This window comes from Podarcis vaucheri, assembly GCF_965113315.1.
Source record: "Podarcis vaucheri genome assembly, chromosome: 2".
In the NCBI taxonomy this organism is placed as follows: Eukaryota; Metazoa; Chordata; class Lepidosauria; order Squamata; family Lacertidae; genus Podarcis; species Podarcis vaucheri.
This window is the reverse complement of record NC_138760.1, coordinates 129509380-129535464: the sequence shown is the minus strand read 5'-3', so window position 1 is coordinate 129535464 and position 26085 is coordinate 129509380. Positions and strand designations below refer to the sequence as shown.

The window sequence follows — 26085 nt, the reverse complement described above, 5'->3', positions numbered from 1 at the left end:
ACCACCTCATAAGCGGGGTCATATCTACATTACAAATTGTTCATATTGGACACCATTTCCTTGCCCCACCTTACATTTACATTATAAGGTACGCTGCATTTCCCCCATGCAATTTCTGCACAGCAGACAAAATTGTGATTAATGGGTAGGCATCTACATTGAACCTTGTTTAATACTATGATGCTCAGCTGTGATTGTCCAAGCCTGTAATGCTTTTATGCCAGGGATAAGTTGTGCTTTCTAGATCTTGCCCATTGAAGACACAAAATGCATGTGCATTGATTCCCTTCCTGCTTTTTCCATCGGAAAGAAACAAATTGATGGTGAATCATGAAGAGCCAGAGATCATCTGCATCCCAACTTCTTAACTTGGGACATGTAAAGATGGCCTGATCTGCACTCCTCTGAAAGGAACAGGAGTAAAACTATTAAATTGTCGCAATGTATTTATAAAGTTAACATATAATCACATTGAATTGAGTCTAGAAATCAACTGGCAGCCAGTACAGTTCACCTGCCCTGGGACCTTAGCGTGAAAGGTGGGTACTAAATAGGATAAGAACAGCAATAACAATTAGAAGCAGGAATCATATGACTTATAAAGATCTCTATTTTACATCTCCTCTTCCTTTTTTAAAAATAAGGAAACAAACTCTTATAACCTACCACTCCCCTTGAACTAGTGCTCCGTCCTTTTACAAACTTTTGCTCAATATATTTGAGAGTTGTATTCACTCTCTGCTTCCAGCACGCAAGTGCTCAAATATGCCTCTATCTCCCTTTAACTGGCAAGCAGCGGTTCACCTTCCAACAAACTCACAAATGACTGATTATGTGATGTGGATGTTCTATTTTGCTTCATTCTTGTGGCTGCAATTTCTTATAGGGTTAAGAAAGCAGGGACTTGACACTTTTCACTGAACGGAGACTGACATTAGGCTTCATGCTTTGTCGCAGGGCAGCAGATATGGTAGCATACTGGTATCTCCTGTCCTTCATGATCGCCATCCATGAGATTAATCAGGACCCCGGGATCTTACCCAACATCACCCTGGGCTATGACATCTATGAGAATTATTTCAATGCAAGGATGACCTATGACGCCACTCTAGATCTGCTCTCTCCTGGGAGGGCCAATGTCCCAAACTACCACTGCGGAAGAGAGAAGCCCTTGGTTTTCATTGAAGGGGTCAACTCTGACACCTCACTCCAGATTTCAAATATGCTGGAAAGCTACAAAATCCCCCAGGTGTGAATACACTTGCTGGGAATCATATGAGGCACATAGCTGTCAACTTTCCCCCCTTTTTAAGGGAAATTCCCTTATTCCGAACAGGATTCCTCACAATAAAAGGGTAAAGTTGACAGCTATGATGGGGCAGGAGTGCTTTCGTGCTCATGCTGTGCTTGCTGGTTTCCTACAATCATCTGGCCGGCCACTGTGTGAACGGGATGCTGGGCTAGATGAGGCGTTGGCCTGATCCAGGAGCCGCCTCTTAGGTTGAAGGATTTGTCCTGCTGGGTGAAGATTTATTCCAGAAAGAGAGTCACCATTAGAGCAGTCTAAGGGGGGAACAAACCTTTCGGAAATACAAACGCATCTCAGAAGCTACAACAGGAGGTTCACAGGAGCTGCTAAGTACTTTACACTTACAAAGGGGAAACAGGCTTTTTTTCCAGCCGGCACCTTCTAAGAGGAAAAGAAAGGTGTTCATGCTGAGTTCCAGCACCTCTTTTTTTTAAAAAATAAATGAATAGGAAAACAGCAATTTACACGGGGCAGGAATCGTATCTTGGTGGTTCGGAAATGCAGCCTCTAGAAGCCATCTCAGGGGTGGCTTTACACGAGCCTATTTTTGTAACCTGCTCTGGGACTTTTAAGATGGAGGATAAATAAATATTGGGCAGGAAAACAAAACTCATGTGAAACTAACACTCAAGTGAGCTAACACTCAATCAGTGGCGTAGCAAGGTCAGATGGTACCCGGTGCGGACATGTTTTTGTCCCCCCCCATTGAAATTATTAAAAGAAGCAAAAATAAGATACACTTGCAAATGTTGTTTTCTGGTTTATTTACCTTGTGAGCATAAGTACTTAAATCTTTATTTTCCTAACTTTCCTAGGGGCCTCTATCTAGGCACCTTCTGTCCCTCCCCTTGCTCAGTGGATGCCATATTTGCATCCAGGGGCGTCCAGGTAGGGCAGCGTCGGACTCCTCATTGGTCCTTGAAGGTGTGTGGGTGGCAGTGGGTGGGCAAGCATAAGCTAGGAAACATCTGGCTTGGAGAGCCGCCTTCTCCCCCCAGGAATTGCTGGTCGCTGCAAGAGCAGCGGCGGCGGCAGCAGCAGAGTCTCTTAGGTGCTGTAAATATGGTTGGGTGAACTTTGGTAGTCCCGTTGCCCCACGCTCCCGGGTGGGGGAGGCAGTCCACCCCCACTGCCCCCCTTTCTCTGCCAGTGTGGAAGGGACCCAGGGGGTCATCTAGTCCAACCCCCCGCAATGCAGGAATCTCAACTAAAGCATCCATGACAGATGACCATCCAACCCCTGCTTAAAAACATCCAAGGAAAGAGAGTCCATCACCTCCCAAAGATGTCTGTTCCACTGTTGAACAACTTTCTGGACATATGAGGTCCCTCTGCTCTGACCCAATCACCCAAATCTCTGACTCATTCTCTGAAAACCACTGGTTTAAGTAGCTTCCCTACCTATATCAGCAGTAGCCCATGTGGTGCCCTACAACTCCCTGACCCATGTGCTCCCATTGGCTCATGGGAGTTGGAGTTGAATATCATCTGGAAGGCATCCCTTTGGGAACCCCTGGCCTATATGGTAAAGGAATGTTTCCTCTCAAAGAGCAAACAGCTTTGTGAGATGGGTGGGGATTTTAAATCTGGAAAACAGTCTAGGAAAAATGGGACAGCTTCCCACACTACTAGTCACTGGTTGAGTATTGCCCTAAAACTTCTTAATCCCAGAACAGCCCCAACTGTCAGATGGCAAGGGTGACTGCTCACGAGTAACCAGGCAGGACTCAGACCTGTCTTTTACAGGTTTTCTTTAGATGCAAACTTTTTACAGTGCAGAACCCCAAAGTTCATGTCTGCTTCAATCGCTAGCAGAATCCGGGAGTGCCTGTTTCCTGGACCTTCTCCAGCATAAAAGCCTCATTACGCCCAGCCTCTTCCTCCCCTCTTTGCGCCTTAGACTTCTGCGCAGGGTGGGCAACAGAGGGTGCGTGCTTCCCTCCTGGCTGGCTTTGCCAGGAGTGGTGCTGAGGCTCCCACCAGCACCCTCTGGTCCTTTCACCTCTTCCCCACGGGAGGTGGGGTTTTCCTCATCACCGGAAGAGGAACTGCTTCGCAATATTTTCAGAGGCTCCCTGTAACACAACTGCCCCTCTGTTTCCCACCCCTCTTCCGATGGCACTTCCCTGACACCAACAGAAGCCATCTCTCTTAAAACAGATTCTGCTGTTTTTCATTACTTGTTCTTATGAATGTGGGTTGTTGCTGTTCTAATTGTGCAACTTTAAAAGGACAGCAGATAAGATCTAGGGTCTAAATCTAGCAATGTTGCTCCATGTTTTCTTAAAGAGTTGTGGAGGAAGCAGGACATCACACCACAATTTCCAGTTGACCAAGAAAACCCTCTATATGTTCCTTTTCTTCCTAGGTCAGTTATGCTCCTGTTCATCATGCCCTTGACAAAACACAATCTCCTTTGCTCCACCGAATGACCCCAAATGAAGAACCCCCAGCCTCAGGGATTGTCAGGCTACTCCTGCATTTCAGGTGGACTTGGATTGGGCTCATAGGTCCTGACTCTGACAATGGAGAACGGTTTCTGAGCACCCTGGCACCTGTGCTTGCTAAGGGCGGTGTCTGCCTTGCTTTCTCACAAACCATTCCTCGAGACATTCTGTATAAAGGAGATGAGTACACAAAGCTGATGAAGAAGATTTCACTTTCCATGGACAGGAGAATCAGTGTGTTTCTTTACTATGGGGACTCTCAGTCCCCCTCAGAAGCTGCAAATACAATAGAAATAGTGAGTGAAACCCTGGAACCCATTACTGGGAAAGTTTGGATCACAATAGCTTTCTCATATGTCAGCTCCAACATGTCTCCCAAAAGACTTGAGAACAAGCACATTCATGGATATCTATCTTTATTTATCCAGACCCAAAAAAGATCAAAACATGATGGTAATCTGCCAGTTTCCTCCGCCTACGTTAATTACCATCCATTTTGGCCTCGGGGCTATAATTGCTCATATGCAAAGCATGTGTTTTCTGTGAAAGGCCAGAAGCGATGCAAAGTAAAGGAGAACCTTTCAGGGTTCCCTCAGGATGTCCTTGAAAGGAGCCTGTTTCAGGACACCTACAGCATTTACAACACGGTCCGAGCTCTGGCCCATGCCTTAAATGCTGCGTACTCTTCTAGACCCAAGAGGGTGGTGATGATGGGTCAGAACAGGTTGGAAGATGAAAAAGTCCAAGCATCACAGGTATTCATTTTCCTTCTCTAATGATCTGGATGGATTTTGTTCCATTTTAAATAACGGCCGGTTCAATGACAGATTTGTAGGTCCATTACCTTTAATTGACAGAAATTAACCAAGCATTTTAAAAAGGAGATAAATGAGGTTATAAAATACTGTACATCAAAATGATTAAAAAAATAAAAGAATTTTCCAGTAGCACCTTAGAGACCAACTAGGTTTGTTCTTGGTATGAGCTTTGTGTGCATGCACATAGTATCTGAAGAAGTGTGCATGCACACAAAGCTCATACCTACCAAGAACAAACTTAGTTGGTCTCTAAGGTGCTACTAGAGAATATTAAAAATTGTGTGTGTGTGTGTGTGTGTGTGTGTGTGTGTGTGTGTATCTACTACGCCAGACCAACACAGCAACCTACCTGAGTAAAAATGATTGATACAGAATTAATAGACCCTTCAATAGTTACCTTGATCTGCAAGACTATGGACTGCTAGCAATGATCATGTGTCCCTTTCAAAGAGAAGACCAAAGATTCCTTAAAAGGAAATGACATTCATATTACATCTCCATTCATATACATTCCTAGGTATGTCATCATAACAGCAAGATAGCGTTCTACTGCATGTAAGAAGTTCAATAAAGTGTATTTCCAAAGTTTCTCCACAAACCCATTCCAAGGCCAAATGGTTCCCTGGTCTAGGAGATGGTGTCTCTAAAGACAGGAGCAACACACCTGCCTTGACCCCCTAGTCTAGCCTGGAGCAGTATCATAAACTCAGGTGGGCAGAGCTAGGTAAGGTCAGACACACCCAGTTTGTTCACCCAAATTATGGAATCAAGGAATTGTAGAATTGGAAGGAACCCTGAAAGTCATCTAGTCCCACATACTGCAATGCAGGAATCTTGAGTAAATCATTCTTGACAGATGGCCATCCAACCTCTGTTGACAAACCTCCAATGAAGGAGAGTCCACAACCTCCTGAGGGAGACTGTTCCTCTGTAAACAGCTCTTAGCATCAGAAAGTTCTTGGTAATGCAAGCCAAATCAGTCCACTCATGTTCAGTCAAATCTTGAAAGGAACCTATTTCTTAGGCTGCTCAACTGATGGAAGAACCCATCCTGAAAGATCTCAAGTTTATTGGGAAAATGATATACCAATGGTACTTAACTACATTAAAATTGACAAAAATTTATAAATCAAAATCAAATACCTGTTGGAGATGCAAGAAAGAAATAGGAACAATGTTTCACATGTGGTGGGAATGCCGACCTATTCAACAATTTTGGAATGAAATATATGAAGAAATCAAAAAGATGTTTAAAATATCTTTTGGTAATAAACGGGAGGCATTCCTTTTAGGTATAATTACCAAAGACATTCCTGGCAATCAAAGGAAAGTATTCCTTTATGCAGCAACAGCTGCCAGGATTATCATAGCAAAAAACTGGAAAGGGGAAAAAATCCCATCAATAAAACAATGGGAAATTAAACTTTGTGATTTTATAAATTTGGCAAGATTCACAGCATTCTTAAGGGGACAATCGGACCAAAAATTAGCAAAGGAATGGGATTGTGTTAAAGTATATATGAAAAAATATTGTTCTGGAGTAAGTATATCGGTATGTAGCGAATGAAGCATTGCAGGGTTAAAGAAATCGAAAAGCAGTGCGAAATGTGTAAAGACAGAGGTAATTTACATTAGACACAACAATTCAAAAAGATTAAAAATTTTGAGGTCTCAAAACAGAGGAAGGAAGTCAATATGTGTATATGTACGTAAAGATTAGTATGATGGCAGGGTATGGTTTTTTTAGGTGTGGGTTTTTTCTTTTTTGGTTTCTGTTTGCTTTGATTCGTTTTTGTTGGTTTGTTCTTTTTTAGGATTTTATCTTTGTAAATTTTTTTTGTAACTTTGCATTGAAAATATTTTTTTTTAAAAAGAACTATATTGGGAACATTAAATAGAAAAACCCTCCAGGGCCACTACGTGCCTAGATAATATGTGAACAACCTGGGTGGAAACAGCCAACTTTCTTAAATCTTCTCTGTCATTCCAGTTCCACCGTTTCCTGAGTGATTTTCAGTTCTACAATGCTTCTATGGGTGGAATATATTTAGATGACAATGGGGACCTGACAGCTGAATTTGACGTGGTGAACATTGTGATGCTTGCCAATGACTCCCTTCACGTGGGGAAAGTTGGGAGTGTGGAGAGAGAGGGATCCGCAGGCGTAAAAGTCACCATTGATCAGGATGCCATCGTGTGGCCCCTTTGGTTTAATGAGGTGGGTTAAATCATTCAGATACATTTGAGTATGATCCAAAAAAGAAAAAGAAAACAGAGGATATTGGATTGAAAGGGGCTTTACTCCCAGGAGCATATTTATGAAAGTAATATTTTTTGCCTCAACCTGCATCACTTCACACTTGTTTGCTTTGAATTACATTTCCCAGTTTATTGCTTAATCCATCTACAGTTTGACTATTGTTTTTTAATATTTTATTGGCAGCCACCCAGCGTGGCTGGGGAAACACAGCCAGATGGGTGGGGTATAAATAATGAATTATTTATAATTCACTGCACTGGCTCCCGGTAGAGTACAGGGTCAGATTTAAGTTGCTGCTTTTGACCTTTAAAGCCCTTCACGGCCTAGGACCCTCGTACCTACGGGACCGCCTCTCCCGGTATGCCCCACGGAGAGCCTCAAGGTCCATAAATAGCAACACCCTAGTGGTCCTGGGCCCTAAGGAAGTTAGATTGGCTTCAACCAGAGCCAGGGCCTTTTCAACTCTGGCCCCAACTTGGTGGAACGCTCTGCCTCATGAGACCAGGGCCCTGATTTCTTTCCGCAGGGCCTGTAAGGCAGAGTTGTTCTGCCTGGCCTTTGGCTTGGAGCCAATTTGATTCCCTCCCTCTCTTTCTTTTTTTCTTTCCTTCTCCTCCTGCATTAAGGCTACATTTTATTTTAATGTTGTAATATTTTAATGTTGTATTTTAATTTTGTTTTTAAGTTGTAATCATTCAACTTGTTTTTATTATTGCTTGTAAGCTGCTCTGAGCCCGGCCTTGGCTGGGGTGGGCAGGGTATAAATAAAAAAATACTACTACTACTACTACTACTACTACTACTACTACTAATCACTCAAGTTTGGAGAGGTTCTGTTGGAGGTATTCACAATCTATTTTTGTTTATAATTCCCTGAACAATTTAGTAAATGTAAAGTTCAATCCAGTGCAATCCAGTCAAATCCAACTATGGGATGTGGCACTCATCTCTGCTTTCAGGCCAAGGGAGCTGGCATTTGTCTGTAGACAGATTTTCTGGCTCATTTGGCCAGACTGACTAAACCACTTCTGGCGCAATAGGACACCAGAGCATACGGAAATGCCGTTTACCTTCGCACAGCAGCAGTATCTATTTATCTACTTGAACTAGTATGCTTTCAAACTGTTAGGTGACAGGAGCTGGGAGTATTGGCTCCAGTATTATTGCAGAGATAGACATACCTGTGGGAAGGATTACTTTAGCAGAGTTAAACAATGCCCATTATAAGTTTATGCAGCGATCAGCTTGTTGCTGACTTGTCTGAGTTCTACTAATAAAGGAATACACACACGAATCTGATTCATGTAATATAAAACCATTTTACTCTCAGATTCATTCAGGTTTACAGAAGTGTACCTGAAGGCAGGCTTAGGTTACATAACAAGCAAATGAACTACATGAGAGGGAAGTTGGTCCTAAGGTGACTGCAACTCAACAGTCATCTTTCAAAACTACCAGCAACCGACAAACTGGTTGTCAAAGCAACCGGTTAGAACCTGGAGGCCGTTAGTCCTCTGTCGGAAGGTTGCACTTGACTGCACCTTTACATCCCACAAAACCACTAACTCCTGACCATCTTTCATTATGGGCAGACTATCCCTCAATCCAGATGTGCTGAGAGCTGTCATATTGGGGATGTCAAGGTCATCTGGGAAGGAGAGCCACTTTGCTGCTATGATTGTGCTCCCTGTGAAAAAGGGACCATCTCCACTGTGGAAGGCAAGTGAGAGAAGGAATAGGGCAACTTTTGTAATCTTGTCCAAAACAGTATCATTTTATCCCCCCCCCCCAATAAAACCTTTACCCAAGGTTGGGATATCGGCTTTGCATGCAACAGATTGCCGATTCAAGTCATAGTATCTCCTGCTGGGGCTGGGAATGTCCCTTGGTTGAGACCCTGGGTACTGAAGTCACTCATCTTACTTTCAGATGCAGACCACTGCACCAAATGTCCAGCAGATCAGTACTCAAACAAGGACCAAGATCAATGTGTTCCCAAGATTATCACTTTCCTGTCCTATGAAGACTATTTGGGGATTCTCTTGTCTTCCTTTACCTTATTATTCTCCTTAATCACATGCTTGGTGTTAGGAATATTCATCAAATACTCAAGAACTCCCATAGTCAAAGCCAACAACAGGGACCTTTCCTACACCCTCCTTGTCTCCCTCTTGCTCTCCTTTTTGTCCTCCTTGCTCTTCATTGGCCAGCCAAGAAAAGCCACCTGTCTTCTCCAACAAATTGCATTTGTCTTCATCTTCTCAGTTGCTATCTCTTCTTTGTTGGCCAAAACCATTACCGTTGTGCTGGCTTTCCTGGCCACAAAGCCAGGGAACAGGGTGAAGAAATGGCTGGGGAAGACTCTGGCCAATGCTGTTGTCCTTTCCTGTTCCAGTGTCCAAGTTGTCATCTGCACCACCTGGCTGGGGACTTCTCCCCCATTCCCAGACTCCGACATGCACTCCCAACCTGCAGAGATTATCCTGCAATGTAATGTAGGGTCTGCTGCCATGTTTTATGGTGCCCTTGGCTACATGGGTTTCCTGGCTGCCATCTGCTTCGTGGTGGCTTTCCTAGCCAGGAATCTGCCTGGGGCCTTCAATGAAGCCAAGCTGATCACCTTCAGCATGCTGGTCTTCTGCAGTGTTTGGGTGTCCTTTGTTCCCACCTACCTGAGCACCAAGGGGAAATACATGGTGGCTGTGCAGATCTTCTCTATCTTGGCCTCCAGTGCTGGGCTTCTGGGCTGCATCTTCATGCCCAAGTGCTACATTATTTTACTCAGGCCTGAACTGAATACAAAGGAGCATCTGACAACAAAAAGTAAAGATGCCATCTGATTCTTTGTGCATTCTTTTCCATTGTAGGGATCTGTGAACAGAAAGGCAATAACAAAATCCAGCCACTTGCTGTTCTAAAATGAAATATTCAAATGTCAAAAAACTTTGTCAGGAGAGGGTATGAGGTGATGGGGAGAGATACAAATACTCTGAAATAAAATATTCGACTGGCACAGGAGGCTTCAAGTGCATAAAAAGAGTCCATCAGGCAGCAGAGATCCATCATATCAGGCCCCTAAATGTCCTGAAAAAATAGTTTGATTCTGGCTTATCTGGTGAACATAGAATCATAGAATTATGGAAGTGTAGAGTTTGAAGAGGGATCCCAAGGGGCATATATTTCAACCCTCTGCAATGCAGGAATCTCAACCAAGCATTCATGACAGATGGTCATCCCAACTCTGATTAAAAACCTCCAAGGAAGGAAAGCCCACAATCTCCCAAGGGGGGGCTATTCAAACAGCTCTTGTTGTCAGAAACCTTTTCCTGAAGTTTAGTCTCCTTTCTTTTAACTTGAAGCCATTGATTCAAGTCCTACCCTCTAGAGCATCAGAAAACAGATTGTGATGTTTTCTTCTAGCTCTGCAGCTGCTGCTCAAGCTCCACAGTGATTCCAGAGATGTATATTCCCTGCATAATTATCATAATCATAGTGATTTATTCCTTGGCAAAACTCACAAATGTACCCACTTTTGACACAAAGAACAGATATTTCAGAAATGAAAGCTTGAAATGCCTGCTGCATTTTTAAAGACGTCTTGTGCCATCGAGGGCTTTGACTTATCTTCCAGGCAGGCAGGGATTCTGCCAGTGTGAAAGCTTCGTATCCTCCCTTTCCTCACATTTTCTCTGGGGCTTCGGTCTTGTTGGAGACTTTGGGCTTCATCTAATTCGCTTCTTGCTAAGTTGAGAGCAGTGACAACAGACGTAATGACAGGAGGCAGACACAGAGTGTGGCTCTTATTGATGTTGTTGCTGCTGCTGCTGCTGCTGCCGCTTCCCTGTGCAGCTTCTAGGATGCGGAAAGCAAAATGCCCATTGAACCTGAGAAGGGACCATCCAGATGCAATGAATTATTACGAGCCAGGAGACCACCTCATAAGCGGGGTCATATCTACATTACGAATTCTGCATGTTGGACACCATTTCCTTGCCCCACCTTACATTTACAATATAAGGTACGCTGCATTTCCCCATGCAATTTCTGCACAGCAGACAAAACTGTGATTGATGGGTAGGCATATATACATAGCATATTCTTTAATATGGTTGTGCTTAGCTGTGACTGCCCAAGCCTGTAATGCTTATATGCCGGGGACAGGTCCTGCTTTCTAGAACTTTTCCAGTGAAGACACAAAATGCATGTGCATTGCTTCCCTCCTTACTTTTTTCCACTGGAAAAAAAACCAAATTGATGGTGAATCATGAAGATCCAGAGATCATCTGTGTCCCAACTTCTTGACTTGGGAAATGTGAAGATGGCCTGATCTGTACTCCTCTGAAAGGAGCAGGACTATTGTCACAATCTATCTATCAAGTTAACATACAACCACGTTGAATTGAGTCTAGAAATCAACTGGCAGCCAGTACAGTTCACCTGCCCTGGGACATTAGGGTGCAAGGTAGGTACTAAATAGGATAAGAACAGCAATAACAATTAGATGCAGGAATTATATGACTGGTAAAGATCTCTATTTTACATCTCCTCTTCTTTTTTAAAAAATAAAGAAACAAACTCTTTAAAACCTACCACTCCCCTTGAACTAGTGCCCTGTCCTTTTACAAACTTTTGCTTAATATATTTGAGGGTTGTATTCACTCCCTGCTTCCAGCACTCAAGTGCTCAAATATGCCTCTATCTCCCTTTAACTGGCAAGCAGCCGTTCACCTTCCAGCAAACTCACAGATGACTGATTATGTGATGTGGAAGTTCTATTTTGCTTCATTCTTGTGGCTGCAATTTCTTATAGGGTTAAGAAAGCAGGGACTTGACACTTTTCATGGAACGGAGACTGACATTAGGCTTCATGCTTTGTTGCAGGGTAGGAGATATGGTACCATACTGGTATCGCCTGTCCTTCATGATTGCCATCCATGAGATTAATCAGGATCCCAGGATCTTACCCAACATCACCCTGGGCTATGACATCTATGACAATTATTTTGATGCAAGGATGACCTATGACGCCACGCTAGATCTGCTCTCTCCTGGGAGGGCCAATGTCCCAAACTACCACTGTGGAAGAGAGAAGAAGCCCTTGGTTTTCATTGAAGGGGTCAACTCTGACACCTCACTCCAGATTTCAACTATGCTGGGAACCTACAAAATCCCCCAGGTATGAATACACTAGCCTAGACAACATATAGAGTACAGCAACCTCTCTGAATAGGAAGCAAACTAGGAAACTCACTCCCAGAGGAGGCAGTGAAGGTTTTAAGAGAGGATTAAACCAACTCATGAAGGCAAGGGCTATCAATGGCTGCTAGGCATGAGGACTGTGATCTACCTCCCTAGTTGGAGGCACCAATGCTTCTGGGTGCTGAGTTGCTGGGAGTCACATGAGGGCAGAGTGCATTTGTGCTCATGCTGTGCTTGCTGGTTTCCTACAATCACCTGGCTGGCCACTGAGTGAACAGGATGCTGGGCTAGATGAGTCGTTGGCCTGATCCAGGAGGTTCTCCTTATGTTGAAGGATTTGTCCTGCTGGGTGCAGAAGGGTTTCACAAAAAGGGTCACCATCAGAGCAGTCTAAGGGGTGAACATTGGCTCAGGGGAGTTGGAGTTGGCTATCATCTGGAGGGCATCACTTTGGGAACCTGGCCTATATGGTAAATGAATGTTTCCTCTCAAAGAGCAAACAGCTTTGTGAAATGGATGGGAATTCTCCATCTGGAAAACAGTCTAGGAAAAATGGGACAGATTCCCACACCACTAGTCACTGGTTGAGTACTGCCCTAAAACCTCTTAATCCCAGAACATCCCCAACAGAAGCCATCTCTCTTAAAACAAATTCTGCTGTTTTTCATTACTTGTCCTTATGAATGTGGGTTGTTGCTGTTCTATCTGTGCAACTTTAAAAGGACAGCAGATAAGATCTAGGGTCTAAATCTAGCAATGTTCTAGCAAACAATTGTGTGGTTATGCATGAATTATTGTCCAAGTCCCATTTCCTCAAAAAGCTGAGCTTCTTGAGTAGGTCTAGGGCCTTTTCATTTCCATATTGTGCCTTTGCTGATGCTGTTGTGTACACCATAAATGTAAAGCACTCAATACAAGCATACTGGCAACTGTAGTTTACCCTTCAAAGAGCTATAATTCCCAACAAACTACAGCTGTCAGGATTCTTTGTGGGAGACCAAGAGCCTTTGACATGCTCTAAATGTGTTGGGTGCGTGTAATATTTTTTAAAGTAACGGTGCATCTTTGGATTATTTTATTTAAGGTGTCTGTTGTTGCTTCACTTTTCTGTGCAATGCTTACAGATATTTTAAATATATTATGCAGTATAAAAATTAAATAACCAATCCATCAAAACCCACTGCAATGCAGGAATCACAGCTGAGCACATCCTTATATTGGCAGGTGTGTGAAACAGCGCCGTGCAGACAGGGGCGGAGGGTGCAACCCTGAGGGAAGGATCCTCCACACGCGGCTGCAATGGCGGAGGCTTGTGACGCCACTCTTGGGGGTGGGGATGCGAATTGCCCTCCCACGGGGTGTCTTCTTGTAATCTTCCCTCAATGATGGCCCCCAGGGAAGGACACCCCCCGCCCGCTTCCTCCACCACTACACTCAACAACAACATATCTTAACTCAACATAGTGTTAAATATCGGGGGGGGGGTTGGGGCATTCAGGGAGAGAATAATGTGGAAGACATATTAAATTGTTGCCTATAATGAATGAATTGATTTATTTCGTTCACTGACCAGAGTGTATTGTTGCCAAAGGTGTCCTACATCTCCTTTCCAGAGAAGCACTGGAAAATATGGCTCTCCCTGACCACAATTTCCAGTTGACCAAGAAAACCCTCTATATCTTCCTTTTCTTCCTAGGTCAGTTATGCTTCTGTTCATCATGCCCTTGACAAAACGCAATCTCCTTTGCTCTACCGAATGACCCCAAATGAAGAACCCCCAATCTCAGGGATTGTCAGGCTACTCCTGCATTTCAGGTGGACTTGGATCGGGCTCATAGCTACTGACTCTGACGATGGAGAAAGGTTTCTAAGCACCCTGGCACCTGCGCTTGCTAAGGGTGGTGTCTGCCTTGCTTTCTCACAAACCTTTTCACGATGCAATCTCTTTACATCACAATGGGTGATAAAGCTCCAGCAGAAGATTTCACTTTCCATGGACAGGCGAATCAACGTGTTTCTTTACTATGGGGAATCTCAGTCCCTCATTGAAACTGCAGTTTTACTTCCAATCGTGGGTGGAACCCTGAAACCGATTACTGGGAAAGTTTGGATCACAATAACTCTCTCATATGTCGGCTCCAACATGTCTCCGGAATTACTTGAGAACAAGCACATTCATGGATATTTATCTTTGTTTATCCAGACCAAAGAAAGAGCAAAACACGATGGTAATCTGCCAGTTACTTTGCACTATAAGAATTTCCATCCATGTTTGCCTGAAGGCTATCATTGCTTATATTCAAAGCATGTGTTGTCTGTGAAAGGCCAGAGGCGATGCAGAGTGAAGGAGACCCTTTGGGGGTTCTCTCAAGATGTCCTTGAAAGGAGCCTGTTTCAGGACACCTACAGCATTTACAACACTGTCCGAGCTCTGGCCCATGCCTTAAATGCTGCGTACTCCTCTAGATCCAAGAGGGTGGTGATGATGCGTCAAAAAAGGTTGGAAGATGGAAAAGTCCAAGCATCACAGGTATTCATTTTTATTCTCTAATGATCTGGATAGATATTGTTCCATTTTAAATGAAAATTGATTTAATGACGGATTCATAGATCCATTTCCTTTAATTAACAGAAATTTACCAAGCATTAAAAAAGAGGAGATAAATAACGTTATAAAATACTGTAGGTCAAAATGATTGATACAGAATTGATAGGCCCTTCAATAGTTAACTTGATCTGCAGGGCTATGGACTGTTAGCAATATTCATGTCACCCTTTCAAAGAGAAGACTAAAGATTCCTCAAAAAGAAATGACATTCATATTAAGTCTCCATTCATATACATTCCTATTCCTACGTATACCATCATGATTATTTCAATCATAATCATCATATCTCACTTTCCTAATATCAAAGACAAGCAAAGCATTCCAAAGTTAAAGCAAGATAGAATTCTACTGCATGTAAGAAGTTCCAAACTTTCTTCACAAATCCATTACAAGGCGAAGAGGCTCCCTGGTCAAGGAGATGGTGGAGACTGTTCCACTGTTGAACAGCTCTTAGGGCCAGAAAGTTCTTAGTAGCGCAAGTCAGATCAGTCATCTCATGTACGATCAAATCTTGAAAGAGCATGGTTTTAATATGGACTGATCTGACATTCAGCAGTAGCAGCACCAGACCAGAGGGCTCAGTAGATCTGCTACTAGTAACCTCTGGTGGTGTGAGAGGGCTGGAACAAGGAACAGAGACCAAACACCTAGGTCTCCACCCCTGATGGTGGCCAGCCCCCTCCCCTCTCCAGTGATGCTTTCCCCTGCCTATCACCACAAGAATAGGGGCAGCATCTTGACCACACCCTGCTACCTGCCCACCTAGAATCATTAAAGCATTTCCATTCACCCCGTTTACAGTTGGGGGATTAGGCCACAGAAAACTAAGCTAAGGCACATTATTAGACATGCCCCACACTGTCAGAAGAAAATGTTAGATCCCCAGCTACTTTCCTACCACTGCCTCTCACTCAAACGGGGAAGTCCACCAAACCTAATTTCCCTTTCAACCAGCCTCTCACCCTGGTTGAGGGTCACAAGCCTGCCTCATGCAGTTCCAGGCCTGCAAGTCTGCAGCCTGTCTGGTAGCTGCCACAACCGCAGCCACAGCCATAGCTTGGAGCAAGACTCAGAGAGGAGGTGCCATTCCCTCCCCAACCCCAACACAGAGGCTCTTGGACGGAACCTATTTCTTAGTCTGCTCAGCTGATGGAAGAGCCCATTCTGAAAGACCTCAAGTATATTGGGGAAATGATATACCAATGGTAATTAACTCCAGTAAAATTGGCAAAAATTTACAAATCAAAATCAAATACCTGTTGGAGATGCAAGAAAGAAACAGGCAAAATGTTTCACATGTGGTGGGAATGCCGACCTATTCAACAATTTTGGAATGAAATATATGAAGAAATCAAAAAGATGTTTAGAATATCTTTTAGTAAAAAACGGGAGGCATTCCTTTTAGGTATAATTACAAAAGATATTCCTGGCAATCCAAGGGAAGTATTCCTTTATGCAGCAACAGCTCCCAGGATGGTCATAGCAAAAAACTGGAAAGGGGGGTGGAATCCCATCAATAAAAGAATAGCAAATTAAACATTGTGCTTATATGAATTTGGCAAGATTCACAGCATTCCTAAGGGGACAATGGGACCAAAAATTAGCAAAGGAATGGGATTGTGTTAAAGAAGATATGAAAAAAACATTGTTCTGGAGTAAGTATATCGGTATGTAACGAATGAAGCTTTGCAGGGTTAAAAGCGGTGCGAAAGGTGTAAAGATGGGGGTAATTTACATTAGACACAACAATTCAGAAAGATTAAAATGTTTGAGGTCTCAAAACAGAGGAAGGAAGTCAATATGAGTATATGTATGTAAAGCTTAGTATGATGGCAGGGGATTTTTTTGGTAGGTGTGATTTTTTCCCTTTTTGGTTTCTGTTTGTTTTGATTTGTTTTTGTTGGTTTGTTCTTTTTTTTGGAATTTATGTTTGTAATTTTTGTTGTAACTTTTTTTTTTAAAAAAAGAAGTACCGTATTTTCCGCCCTATAGGACGCACCGTCCCATAAGGCACACCTAGTTTTTTTTTTGGGGGGGGGAATAAAAGAAAAAAAATTATTTCCCCACCGAGCTTCCCCTGACCCCAGCCCCCAGAACAGGCAACTCTCCGCAAGCCGTGGGAACCCGGCGCCGGCCTCCCGCGCCTTGCGGAGAGCTGCGCGAAACCTGGAGAGCAGAGGGGTCGGTGCACACCGACGACTCTCACTCTCCAGGCTTCAGCAAAAGTTTGCATTCGCCCCATAGGACGCACATACCTTTCCCCTTCATTTTTGTTTTTTGTCCCCCCCCCTTTTAAAAATATTTATTAAAATTTAACAGATACAAAAAACAAACAATAAAAATGACAATAAAAAAGAAAGAAAAAATATAGAAAAAGAAAAGCAAAAACAGCAAAAAAACCAAAGGCATTTTAAAAACACAAACATTTAAAAAAGAAAAAGAAAAAAATCCATATTTTCATATCCTTATTTTACATTTGCTTATTTCCTTGACTTCCTCAAACCTCCCTCTTTCATTCCAGTTCAATTAATTATTTCAGCAAGTCCTTTCCCTTTTTCTTCAATTTAAATCCAAACTTTCTTTAACACAATTTAGCCTTAAATTTTACACTTTAACCATTGTCAATCTATTCTTACTTAATTCTTAATAACATTTCTACTAAAGCCCAATACCTTCTTTCCAACAACCTCCTAACATTCATTAATTTTACAATATTTCTGTAAATATACTTTAAATTTTTTTCCAATCTTCTTCCACCGACTCTTCTCCCTGGTCTCGAATTCTGCCGGTCATTTCCGCCAACTCCATATAGTCTATCAACTTCATCTGCCATTCTTCCCGGGTAGGTAGATCTTGTGTCTTCCAGTACTTTGCAATAAGTATTCTCGCTGCTGTTGTAGCATACATAAAAAAAGTTCTGTCCTTCTTTAACACCAATTGGCCGACCATGCCCAGGAGAAAGGCCTCTGGTTTCTTCAGAAAGGTATATTTAAATACCTTTTTCATTTCATTATATATCATCTCCCAAAAAGCCTTAATCCTTGGGCACGTCCACCAAAGATGAAAGAATGTACCTTCAGTTTCTTTACATTTCCAACACTTATTATCGGGCAAATGATAAATCTTTGCAAGCTTGACTGGTGTCATGTACCATCTGTATATCATTTTCATAATATTCTCTCTTAAGGCATTACATGCCGTAAATTTCATACCAGTGGTCCACATCTGTTCCCAGTCAGCAAACATAATGTTATTATCAGGGGATGATTAGCTGCTTGTGCTTAAAATTGTGCCCCTTCAGAGTTTGTGCGGCCCCACAAACCTCTGTGTGTGACAGAGCTCCTCAGACATGTCTGCTCTAGTCACTAGTAGAGTCTGACAGTGGCTGCCTGCGGAAGCGCTTCCAGCAAAGAAGTTCCTTAACGGAAACGCGTCTCCTGGACTCACGACGTGGCAGCTTCCGGCGAAGCATGGGTCTCCCTGCAGTTGCTTCTGACACCTCCCCGCTATTTTCGCTGGAAGTGTCTCTCACCCCTTTCTCTCCCCTGCTGTTTCCTGCCTGGGCTGCTGCGTCTCTCTCAGCATTACTGAGATCCTCCTCCAGAGACCCCTCGCTCCCCCTCCTTGTCCCTGCTTTAGCTGCTGACTCTCTCCCAGTCTCTGGGAGCCCTACCACCTCCCTTTCCTCTGATGTCAGTTCCCTGACATCCACCTCCCCTCCAGGGCCCCCTTCTCCCCCGCCCCTACTCTCTCCTCTGGGCGGTGAGGAGCTGAAACCCCGAAAAGAATCCTCTTCATCTTCAGACGTCTCGAACATTTCCCTCCATCGGTCTTCGTTCCGACTCGCTGAATCCTCCTCCACCTCGGAATCAGAGAACCCCTCCAACTCTTCTTCTTCGTCGGTGGTGGCGAAGTATTCCCTCCGGAACCTCGCCACTGGCTGGGGTTTACGAGGGAATCTCTGATGAAAAGTTTCAATCAAAACCTCGTCATCTACATCCTCTGCCCTGACCCAGGTGTTTTCCGACTCCGGCTCCCCTTCCCACATTACCAAATACTCTACTTGCTCTCCCTTCCACCTGGAATCGAGGATCTCCGCTACATGGTAGCTGTGTTCTTTTTCCTCCATAGCTGGTCCCCTATTGACCCTCCCCTCTCTGTCCCCTATATACGGTGACAGCAACGACCTGTGGAACACTGGGTGCAACTTCATGTGGTTCGGTAACCGGAGTCTGAAAGCCACTGGGTTGACCTGTTGCGTGACTTCAAATGGGCCCAGTCTTTTGGGTCTTAACTTCTTACAACCTCCTTTAAATGGTAACCCTTGGGTGGACAGCCACACCTGGTCCCCCACCCTAATGCTTTCCCCTTCCCTTCTGGTTTTGTCTGCCTGCCTCTTATATTCCTCCTTCGCCCTGTTTAAATTAAGTTGGAGCTGGCGATGGATCGCTTCCATTTCTTCAACGAACTGTTCTGCGGCTGGAACGCTCCAGTTCTCCCCTTCCCCCCCTGGGAAGGCTCGGGGATGACACCCGTGATTAGCCAAAAAAGGGCTCATCCCCGTGGACACGTTCTCTGCATTGTTGTAGGCAAATTCTGCCAACGCCAGCTTCTCCACCCAATCATTCTCTCTGTCATTCACATAACACCTCAAATATTGCTGGAGGACACCATTAGCTCTTTCCGCCTGCCCGTTGGTTTCTGGATGACGGGCAGTAGAGAAATTCACCTCTACATGCAATAAGCTCATGAGCTTCCTCCAGAACCTGGAAGTAAATTGTTTCCCTCGGTCAGAAACCACCCTCAAGGGGGCGCCATGCAGCCTAAACACATTTTCCACAAACAATTTAGCGGTTTCTTCCGCTGTGACCGCATGTGAGCAGGCTATAAAGTGGGCCATCTTGGTTAACAGGTCTACCACAACCATGATGGCTGTTTTCCCTTTGGACCTGGGCAGATCAGTCATGAAATCTATTGCCACTGCCTCCCATGGCCTTTCCGGCGTGGGTAGTGGTTCTAATAAACCTGCCGGTGCCCGCCTCTCCCCCTTGGCTCGTTGGCATCGGTCACACCCTCTCACATATTCCCGCACATCTTCCCTGACCTTGGGCCACCAGAATTCCCTGGTAACCAGCCACATGGTTTTGTGTTGCCCAAAATGCCCTGCTGTGGGGCTATCGTGCAGTTGCTTGAGTACCTTTTCCCTCAATTCCCCTTCAGGTATGTATAACGCTCCCTTGTAGTACAACGCCCCATCTCTCTCCTCAAAACCCCCGGGTTTGTCTCCCTCCCTCCTGAGACCCCTGAGTTTGTCCTGGGCGTATTCATCCTGCCCCGTTCCCTCTACCAGTTCCCTTTGCCCCACCAATGCCGCCCCACACACCCAGCGGTCCTCGGGAATGACATGGGTCTCTTCGGGTGCACCCTCTCCCTCCAAATATTCAGGTTTGCGTGAGAGAGCGTCCGCCCTAACGTTCTCCGGGCCTGGTACGTAACAAATCTCAAAGTTAAATTTGGAGAACTCCTGGGCCCATCTCAACTGCCGTTGGTTGAGCACTCGCGCAGTTCTCCAATACTCTAGATTCTTATGGTCCATGCACACTTGCACCTTCTGTTGTGCACCAATTAGCAGGTGCCTCCATCTCCGGAAGGCCTCATGAATCGCAAGAAGTTCCCGGTCGTACACCGTGTAGTTCCTCTCAGATTTGTTCAGCTTTCGCGAAAAGAAGGCACACGGTCGCCACTCTGACCCCTCCTTCCCCGGCTGCAGAAGAAGCACCGCCCCTATGGCTCTGTCAGAAGCGTCTGTTTCGACCCTCAGCTTTTTTTGTAAATCCACATGTAGAAGTTGTTCATCAGAGGCGAAGGCCCTTTTCAGTTCCTCAAACGCTCGCTCCGCCTCCCCCGTCCAAACAAACTTCTTTTTACTGCTGAGACAGTCCGTGATGGGCGCCGTCAGGTGGGCGAAGTTTCGGATGAACTTACGATAAAAGTTTCCAAACCCTAGGAACCTCTGCACATCCTTCTTGGTCTTGGGTGTTTTCCATTCCAGCACCGCTTGAACCTTGCCGGGGTCCATGGCCAACCCCTTGTCTGACAAGCGGTACCCCAGGAATTCCACCTCCTTGGTATGAAACTGACACTTCTCCAGTTTCACCCACAGTCTGTTGGCTTGCAGCCTGCTCAACACTTCTCTGACGTCTCTCACATGTTGCTCCTCATTCTCCGAATACACCAACACGTCATCTAAGAAGGCCACGCAATTCTTGTAGAGCAAAGGCCCCAGTACGTGGTTCATGAAGGCTTGAAAACACGCGGAGCCTGTTTGTAATCCAAAAGGCATAACGAGGTATTCAAATGCCCCCAAAGGGGTGAACATGGTGGTCTTCCATTCATCCCCTTTCCTTATACGTATCAGGTTGTACGCCCCCCTTAGGTCCAGCTTTGTAAAAATCTTTCCTTTTCGCACCCTGGTCAAAATATCATCAATCCTGGGCATAGGAAAAGCCGCCGGCTCTGTCACTGCATTTAGGCGCCGAAAGTCACATACCAGCCTCGGCTTGTCCGTGTTTTTTTTATCCACAAAAAACACTGGGCTACCCCCCGCTGCCTTGGACTCTCTGATGAAGCCTCTCTTCAGGTTCTTGTCAATGAACGCTCGCAACTCCTGCATTTCCCTGTCTGACATGGCATACAACTTGCCTACAGGAAGCTGTGCTCCAGGGAGTAAATTGATCTGGCAATCAAAGGGCCTATGCGGGGGTAGTTGGTCAGCTTCCTTCTCGCTGAACACGTCGCTGAGATCAGCATACTGTGGTGGCACCTTCCCTTTCCCCATTACTTCAGTCCCTGCTAGGGTGGCTTGGGCCCCTGCTGACCCCTTTTCCCCCCTGCAGTGTTCTAAGCAATGTGCTGAACCGAAGGAAACCACTCTTTGATGCCAGCCCACCAGCGGATCATGTAAGGCTAGCCAGCTCATTCCCAAAATAATGGGAGCGCCTCCCAAGGTGGCCACATTAAACGCTATCAGTTCTGTGTGCCTTGCCACCCTCATTATCATTGGGACGGTCTGCAAGCTAACTCCTCCTCCCAACAGTTCCCTGCCATCGATCGTGGTCACCTGCAGGGGGTTGCTTAAAGGGATAGTCTGTATCTGATGTTCAGCAGCAAACTCCTTGCTCATAAAATTGCAGGAGCTGCCTGAGTCCAACAGCGCCTTTATTTTTAGGGGGTGTCCATTTTGCAGCTCTAGCGACACTTCAATCACTAGAGCAGGTCGAGGAGCTTCTGGCACGGGCACTTTCACTGCTCTTTGGCCTGGCTGCAGTGCCCTGACGTTGGCAACCAGGCGTTGGCTTTTACCTGCTCCGTTTCTCCCTGCTCTTCCCCCTCAACTGCTCCCACCATCCCTTGCCATTCCTTCCTCTGGGGGCAGACTCTGGCAAAGTGGCCTGGCTGTTGGCAGAGATAGCATTTCCGGGCTCCCTTTCCCTCCTTCTTCGCCCCCTCACTGGGCTTTGAAACTGCGCGCGCGCGGGCTGTTCCGATTTCCATCGGCTCTGCCGGCGGGAAAGCTGGCTCAGGAATGTCTGGAATGCGTAACTCCTTCCAACGTTCCCCTCTCCCTTCCCGCCTCTCCAAGGCTCTTGCCTCCTGGCGCGCTCCAATGGTCAGCGCAGATTTGGTCAGCTGATCCATAGACACCGCCTTGGGGCGCCTGGCCAGCTCGTCTTTCACAGCTGAAGAAAGACCTTCTTCAAATAGCATCTGAATGGGTGCTGCCGATAAATCCCACCCCAATCTGTGAATCAGCATGGTAAATTCAGTCCAGTACTCACGGACAGATCTGCTTCCCTGCTTGCAAGCCATTAGCTGTCTGCGCACCACCCCTTCCTCAATATCGCTGGAAAACATGATATCCATTGCACGAAAGAATTTCATAGTGTCCTTTAGGATATCGTTGTGCGTTGCCATCAGGGGTCGAACCCAGTCCCGCGCCCCCTTCTCAAGATGCCCAATTACGAAAGCAACTCGCGATTCCTCATCAGGGAACTCATCAAACTGCACATTCAGGGCATATTGCATCTCGGTCCTAAAGGCATGGTAATCCTTGGGGTCCCCCCCAAACTTCTGCACCAATCCTGGTACCTTTCTGGGGAACTGAGTGGTTCTCCCCTTTTTGTCAGCATCCTGAGCCCTTCTCTCCTCGAGCCTCGCCGTCTGCAGCGCAAGTTGGACCTCCAGAGCTTGATACCTTTCTTCCAAGCTTGGACCAGCTCCAACCCCTGCCTCTCCGGTTCCGGCTGGGTTGCTCATGATGCTTTCTCCTGCACAGGCAGCGTACAAAGACTGTCAGACTGCTATCAGGGGATGATTAGCTGCTTGTGCTTAAAATTGTGCCCCTTCAGAGTTTGTGCGGCCCCACAAACCTCTGTGTGTGACAGAGCTCCTCAGACATGTCTGCTCTAGTCACTAGTAGAGTCTGACAGTGGCTGCCTGCGGAAGCGCTTCCAGCAAAGAAGTTCCTTAACGGAAACGCGTCTCCTGGACTCACGACGTGGCAGCTTCCGGCGAAGCATGGGTCTCCCTGCAGTTGCTTCTGACACCTCCCCGCTATTTTCGCTGGAAGTGTCTCTCACCCCTTTCTCTCCCCTGCTGTTTCCTGCCTGGGCTGCTGCGTCGCTCTCAGCATTACTGAGATCCTCCTCCAGAGACCCCTCGCTCCCCCTCCTTGTCCCTGCTTTAGCTGCTGACTCTCTCCCAGTCTCTGGGAGCCCTACCACCTCCCTTTCCTCTGATGTCAGTTCCCTGACAGTTATGTCCAACATCTTGTGCCCATTTAATCATAGCAGATTTAACCGTTTCATCCTGAGTATTCCATTTTAACAGCAAGTTATACATTCTTGAAAGTATCTTAGTTTTAGGATCTAACAGCTCTGTTTCCAATTTTGATTTTTCCACCTGGAAGCCAATTTTTTGGTCCAAATTGTAGGCTTCTCTTATTTGATAGTAATGAAGCCAGTCTCGCACTTTATCTTTTAATTTCTCAAAACACTGCAATTTCAATTTATCTCCTTCTTGTTCCAGAATTTCCCAATATTCCGGCCATTTGGCCTCCATATTGAGCTTTTTCAGGGCCTTCGCTTCCATCGGTGACAACCACCTTGGGGTTTTATTTTCCAGTAAATCTTTATATCTTATCCAGACATTAAACAATGCTTTCCTGACAATATGGTTTTTAAATGCTTTATGTGCTTTAACCTTGTCGTACCACAAGTATGCATGCCACCCAAAAACATTATTAAAACCTTCTAAATCCAAAATGTCTGTGTTCTCAAGAAGCAGCCAATCTTTCAACCAGCAGAATGCTGCTGATTCATAATAAAGTTTAAGGTCTGGCAGGGCAAATCCGCCTCTTTCCTTTGCGTCAGTTAATATTTTAAATTTTATTCTGGGCTTCTTGCCCTGCCAGACGAATCTAGAAATATCTCTCTGCCACTTCTTGAAACAGTCCATTTTGTCCAAAATTTGCAATGATTGAAACAAGAATAACATTCTTGGCAATACATTCATCTTTATAGCTGCAATTCGACCCAACAAGGAAAGCTTCAAATTTGACCATATTTCTAAGTCCTTTTTCACTTCCATCCAGCATTTTTCATAGTTGTCTTTAAATAGATTCACATTCTTAGCTGTCATATTAACCCCAAGATATTTCACTTTTTAAACCAATGTTAAACCTGTCTCCTTCTGAAACCTTTCCCTCTCATCCTCATTTAAATTTTTCTCTAAAACTTTAGTTTTCATTTTATTCAACTTAAACCCTGCTATATTGCCAAATTCTTGGATCAGTTCTAATACTCTTTTAGTGCTTGATTCTGGCTCCTGTAAAGTCAATACCAAGTCATCTGCAAAAGCTTTTAACTTGTACTGTTTAGTTCCCACTTGGATACCTTCTACCAGTTGGTCCTTTCTAATCATGTTTAGCAAAACCTCCAGGACCGATATAAAAAGCAATGAAGAGATTGGGCAACCTTGTCGTGTTCCTTTCTCAATCTTAAACTCTTCCGTCACTACGTTGTTCACAATTAGTTTAGCCTTTTGCTCCGAGTAAATTGCACCTATACCATTTCCAAAACTTTGACCAACCCCCATCCCCAGTAAATTCTTTTTCATAAACTTCCAAGAAATATTGTCAAAGGCCTTCTCCACGTCCACAAAGATCAGTACAGCTTTATTTTATTTTTTTAATGAATATTTATTGGCATTTTCATAAACCACACAAAACAAAAATAGACAAAAAATAACAAAAATCCAAAAATCCAAAACTTAAAAACAATTAAACACACATAAAATTTCAATTACTTATTTTCTTATAACTTGTTTCTCAGACCTCCTCACACCTCCCCTTCTTGTATTCCAATTTAAATTGTCAATTCAGCAAATCCTTAACTTATTTCTCCACTTTAACTTAATAATTTATTCTAACAAATTGTTATTTTACTTTTCTTCTTTCTTCCATTTCCTCCATTTATTTTACAAGCCTTATTTTCATTTAATTTAGCCCATTTTAAAAAACAGTTTTAACTTATCCAAACTTCAACATCAATACTTACACCTCATTATTCATTCTTAAATATTTTTCCTAAAGTCAACCAAAATTTCCCTTCCACGACTTTGTTGGGATACTGCCAGGGAGATAACGTCCATCTGATCCCCCAAGCCGGCTGCCGGACGATCCATCGACCTCCCGTAAACACGCAGTATCAGCAATTAGCGACACGAAGCCTTAGAAATAGATTGCCACATTCTTAGGCTGGTGCACACTCTTTCAGCAGAATTCACACAGCAAAAGATGCACAGCAGGAGAGCATATTTACAGTTTATTCAACGTTGGTCAGAACAAAGAAAAGACATGACCGCCTGCTACAGCGTTCAGGCACGAAGAGAGAAACGAAAGCAACTGAAAACATAAACATCCTGTGCAACAGGAAATACGCAGACTCTGTGACTCACAAAACCTGCTCTCTTTTAAGGTGGAACGGAAATATCCTAACAGACTTTCCCAATTTCCATACAGATAGCAAAACCAAATAAAAAACAGAACAAATTATAATTATATACCCTTTGGATTCCCAGACTCCACCCACCCTTACCCCGGTTTCAGTCCCCAGCAAATAACCATCAGTCTCAATATTCTGTTTAGCCTGGAGATCTCACGTCCGAGACTCTTAATTCTCTCTCAATTCCTCTCTGCCAGTCTTTTTGATTGTCCTTAGTGTTAAATCCCAAATCTCGGAGAGGCTCCGGCCCAACAGGATCCATGTTTCTTCCAGCCAGACCTCCATATTTTAGAATAAAGCCTATGGGGTACTCCAAATCTTGTTTCATACTCCTTTCAAGTCCAAATGTCCCCAAAGCTCCAACTTCCACCTTAATCAAAT

The 26085-nt window shown here is 44.6% G+C and overlaps 1 protein-coding gene and 1 pseudogene across 2 annotated transcripts in view; both read left to right on the top strand.

The window, feature by feature from the left end:
* Positions 1 to 26085, top strand: part of LOC309527287 (vomeronasal type-2 receptor 26-like) — a 63018-nt pseudogene that overhangs the window by 12483 nt on the left and 24450 nt on the right. Inside the window, exons 2-3 of the transcript XR_014224680.1 lie at positions 958 to 1249; positions 3678 to 4511. The product of XR_014224680.1 is annotated as a vomeronasal type-2 receptor 26-like (transcript). The remainder of the gene's footprint in view (positions 1 to 957; positions 1250 to 3677; positions 4512 to 26085) is intronic.
* On the top strand, positions 6607 to 9851 carry LOC309527559 (vomeronasal type-2 receptor 26-like; the record flags this gene model as incomplete). The annotated part of the gene is made up of 2 exons (XM_082214386.1): positions 6607 to 6792; positions 8574 to 9851. The coding sequence occupies 2 exons, from the start codon at positions 6607 to 6609 to the stop codon at positions 9672 to 9674; spliced, it is 1287 nt and encodes a 428-aa protein (XP_082070512.1). The 3' UTR covers positions 9675 to 9851.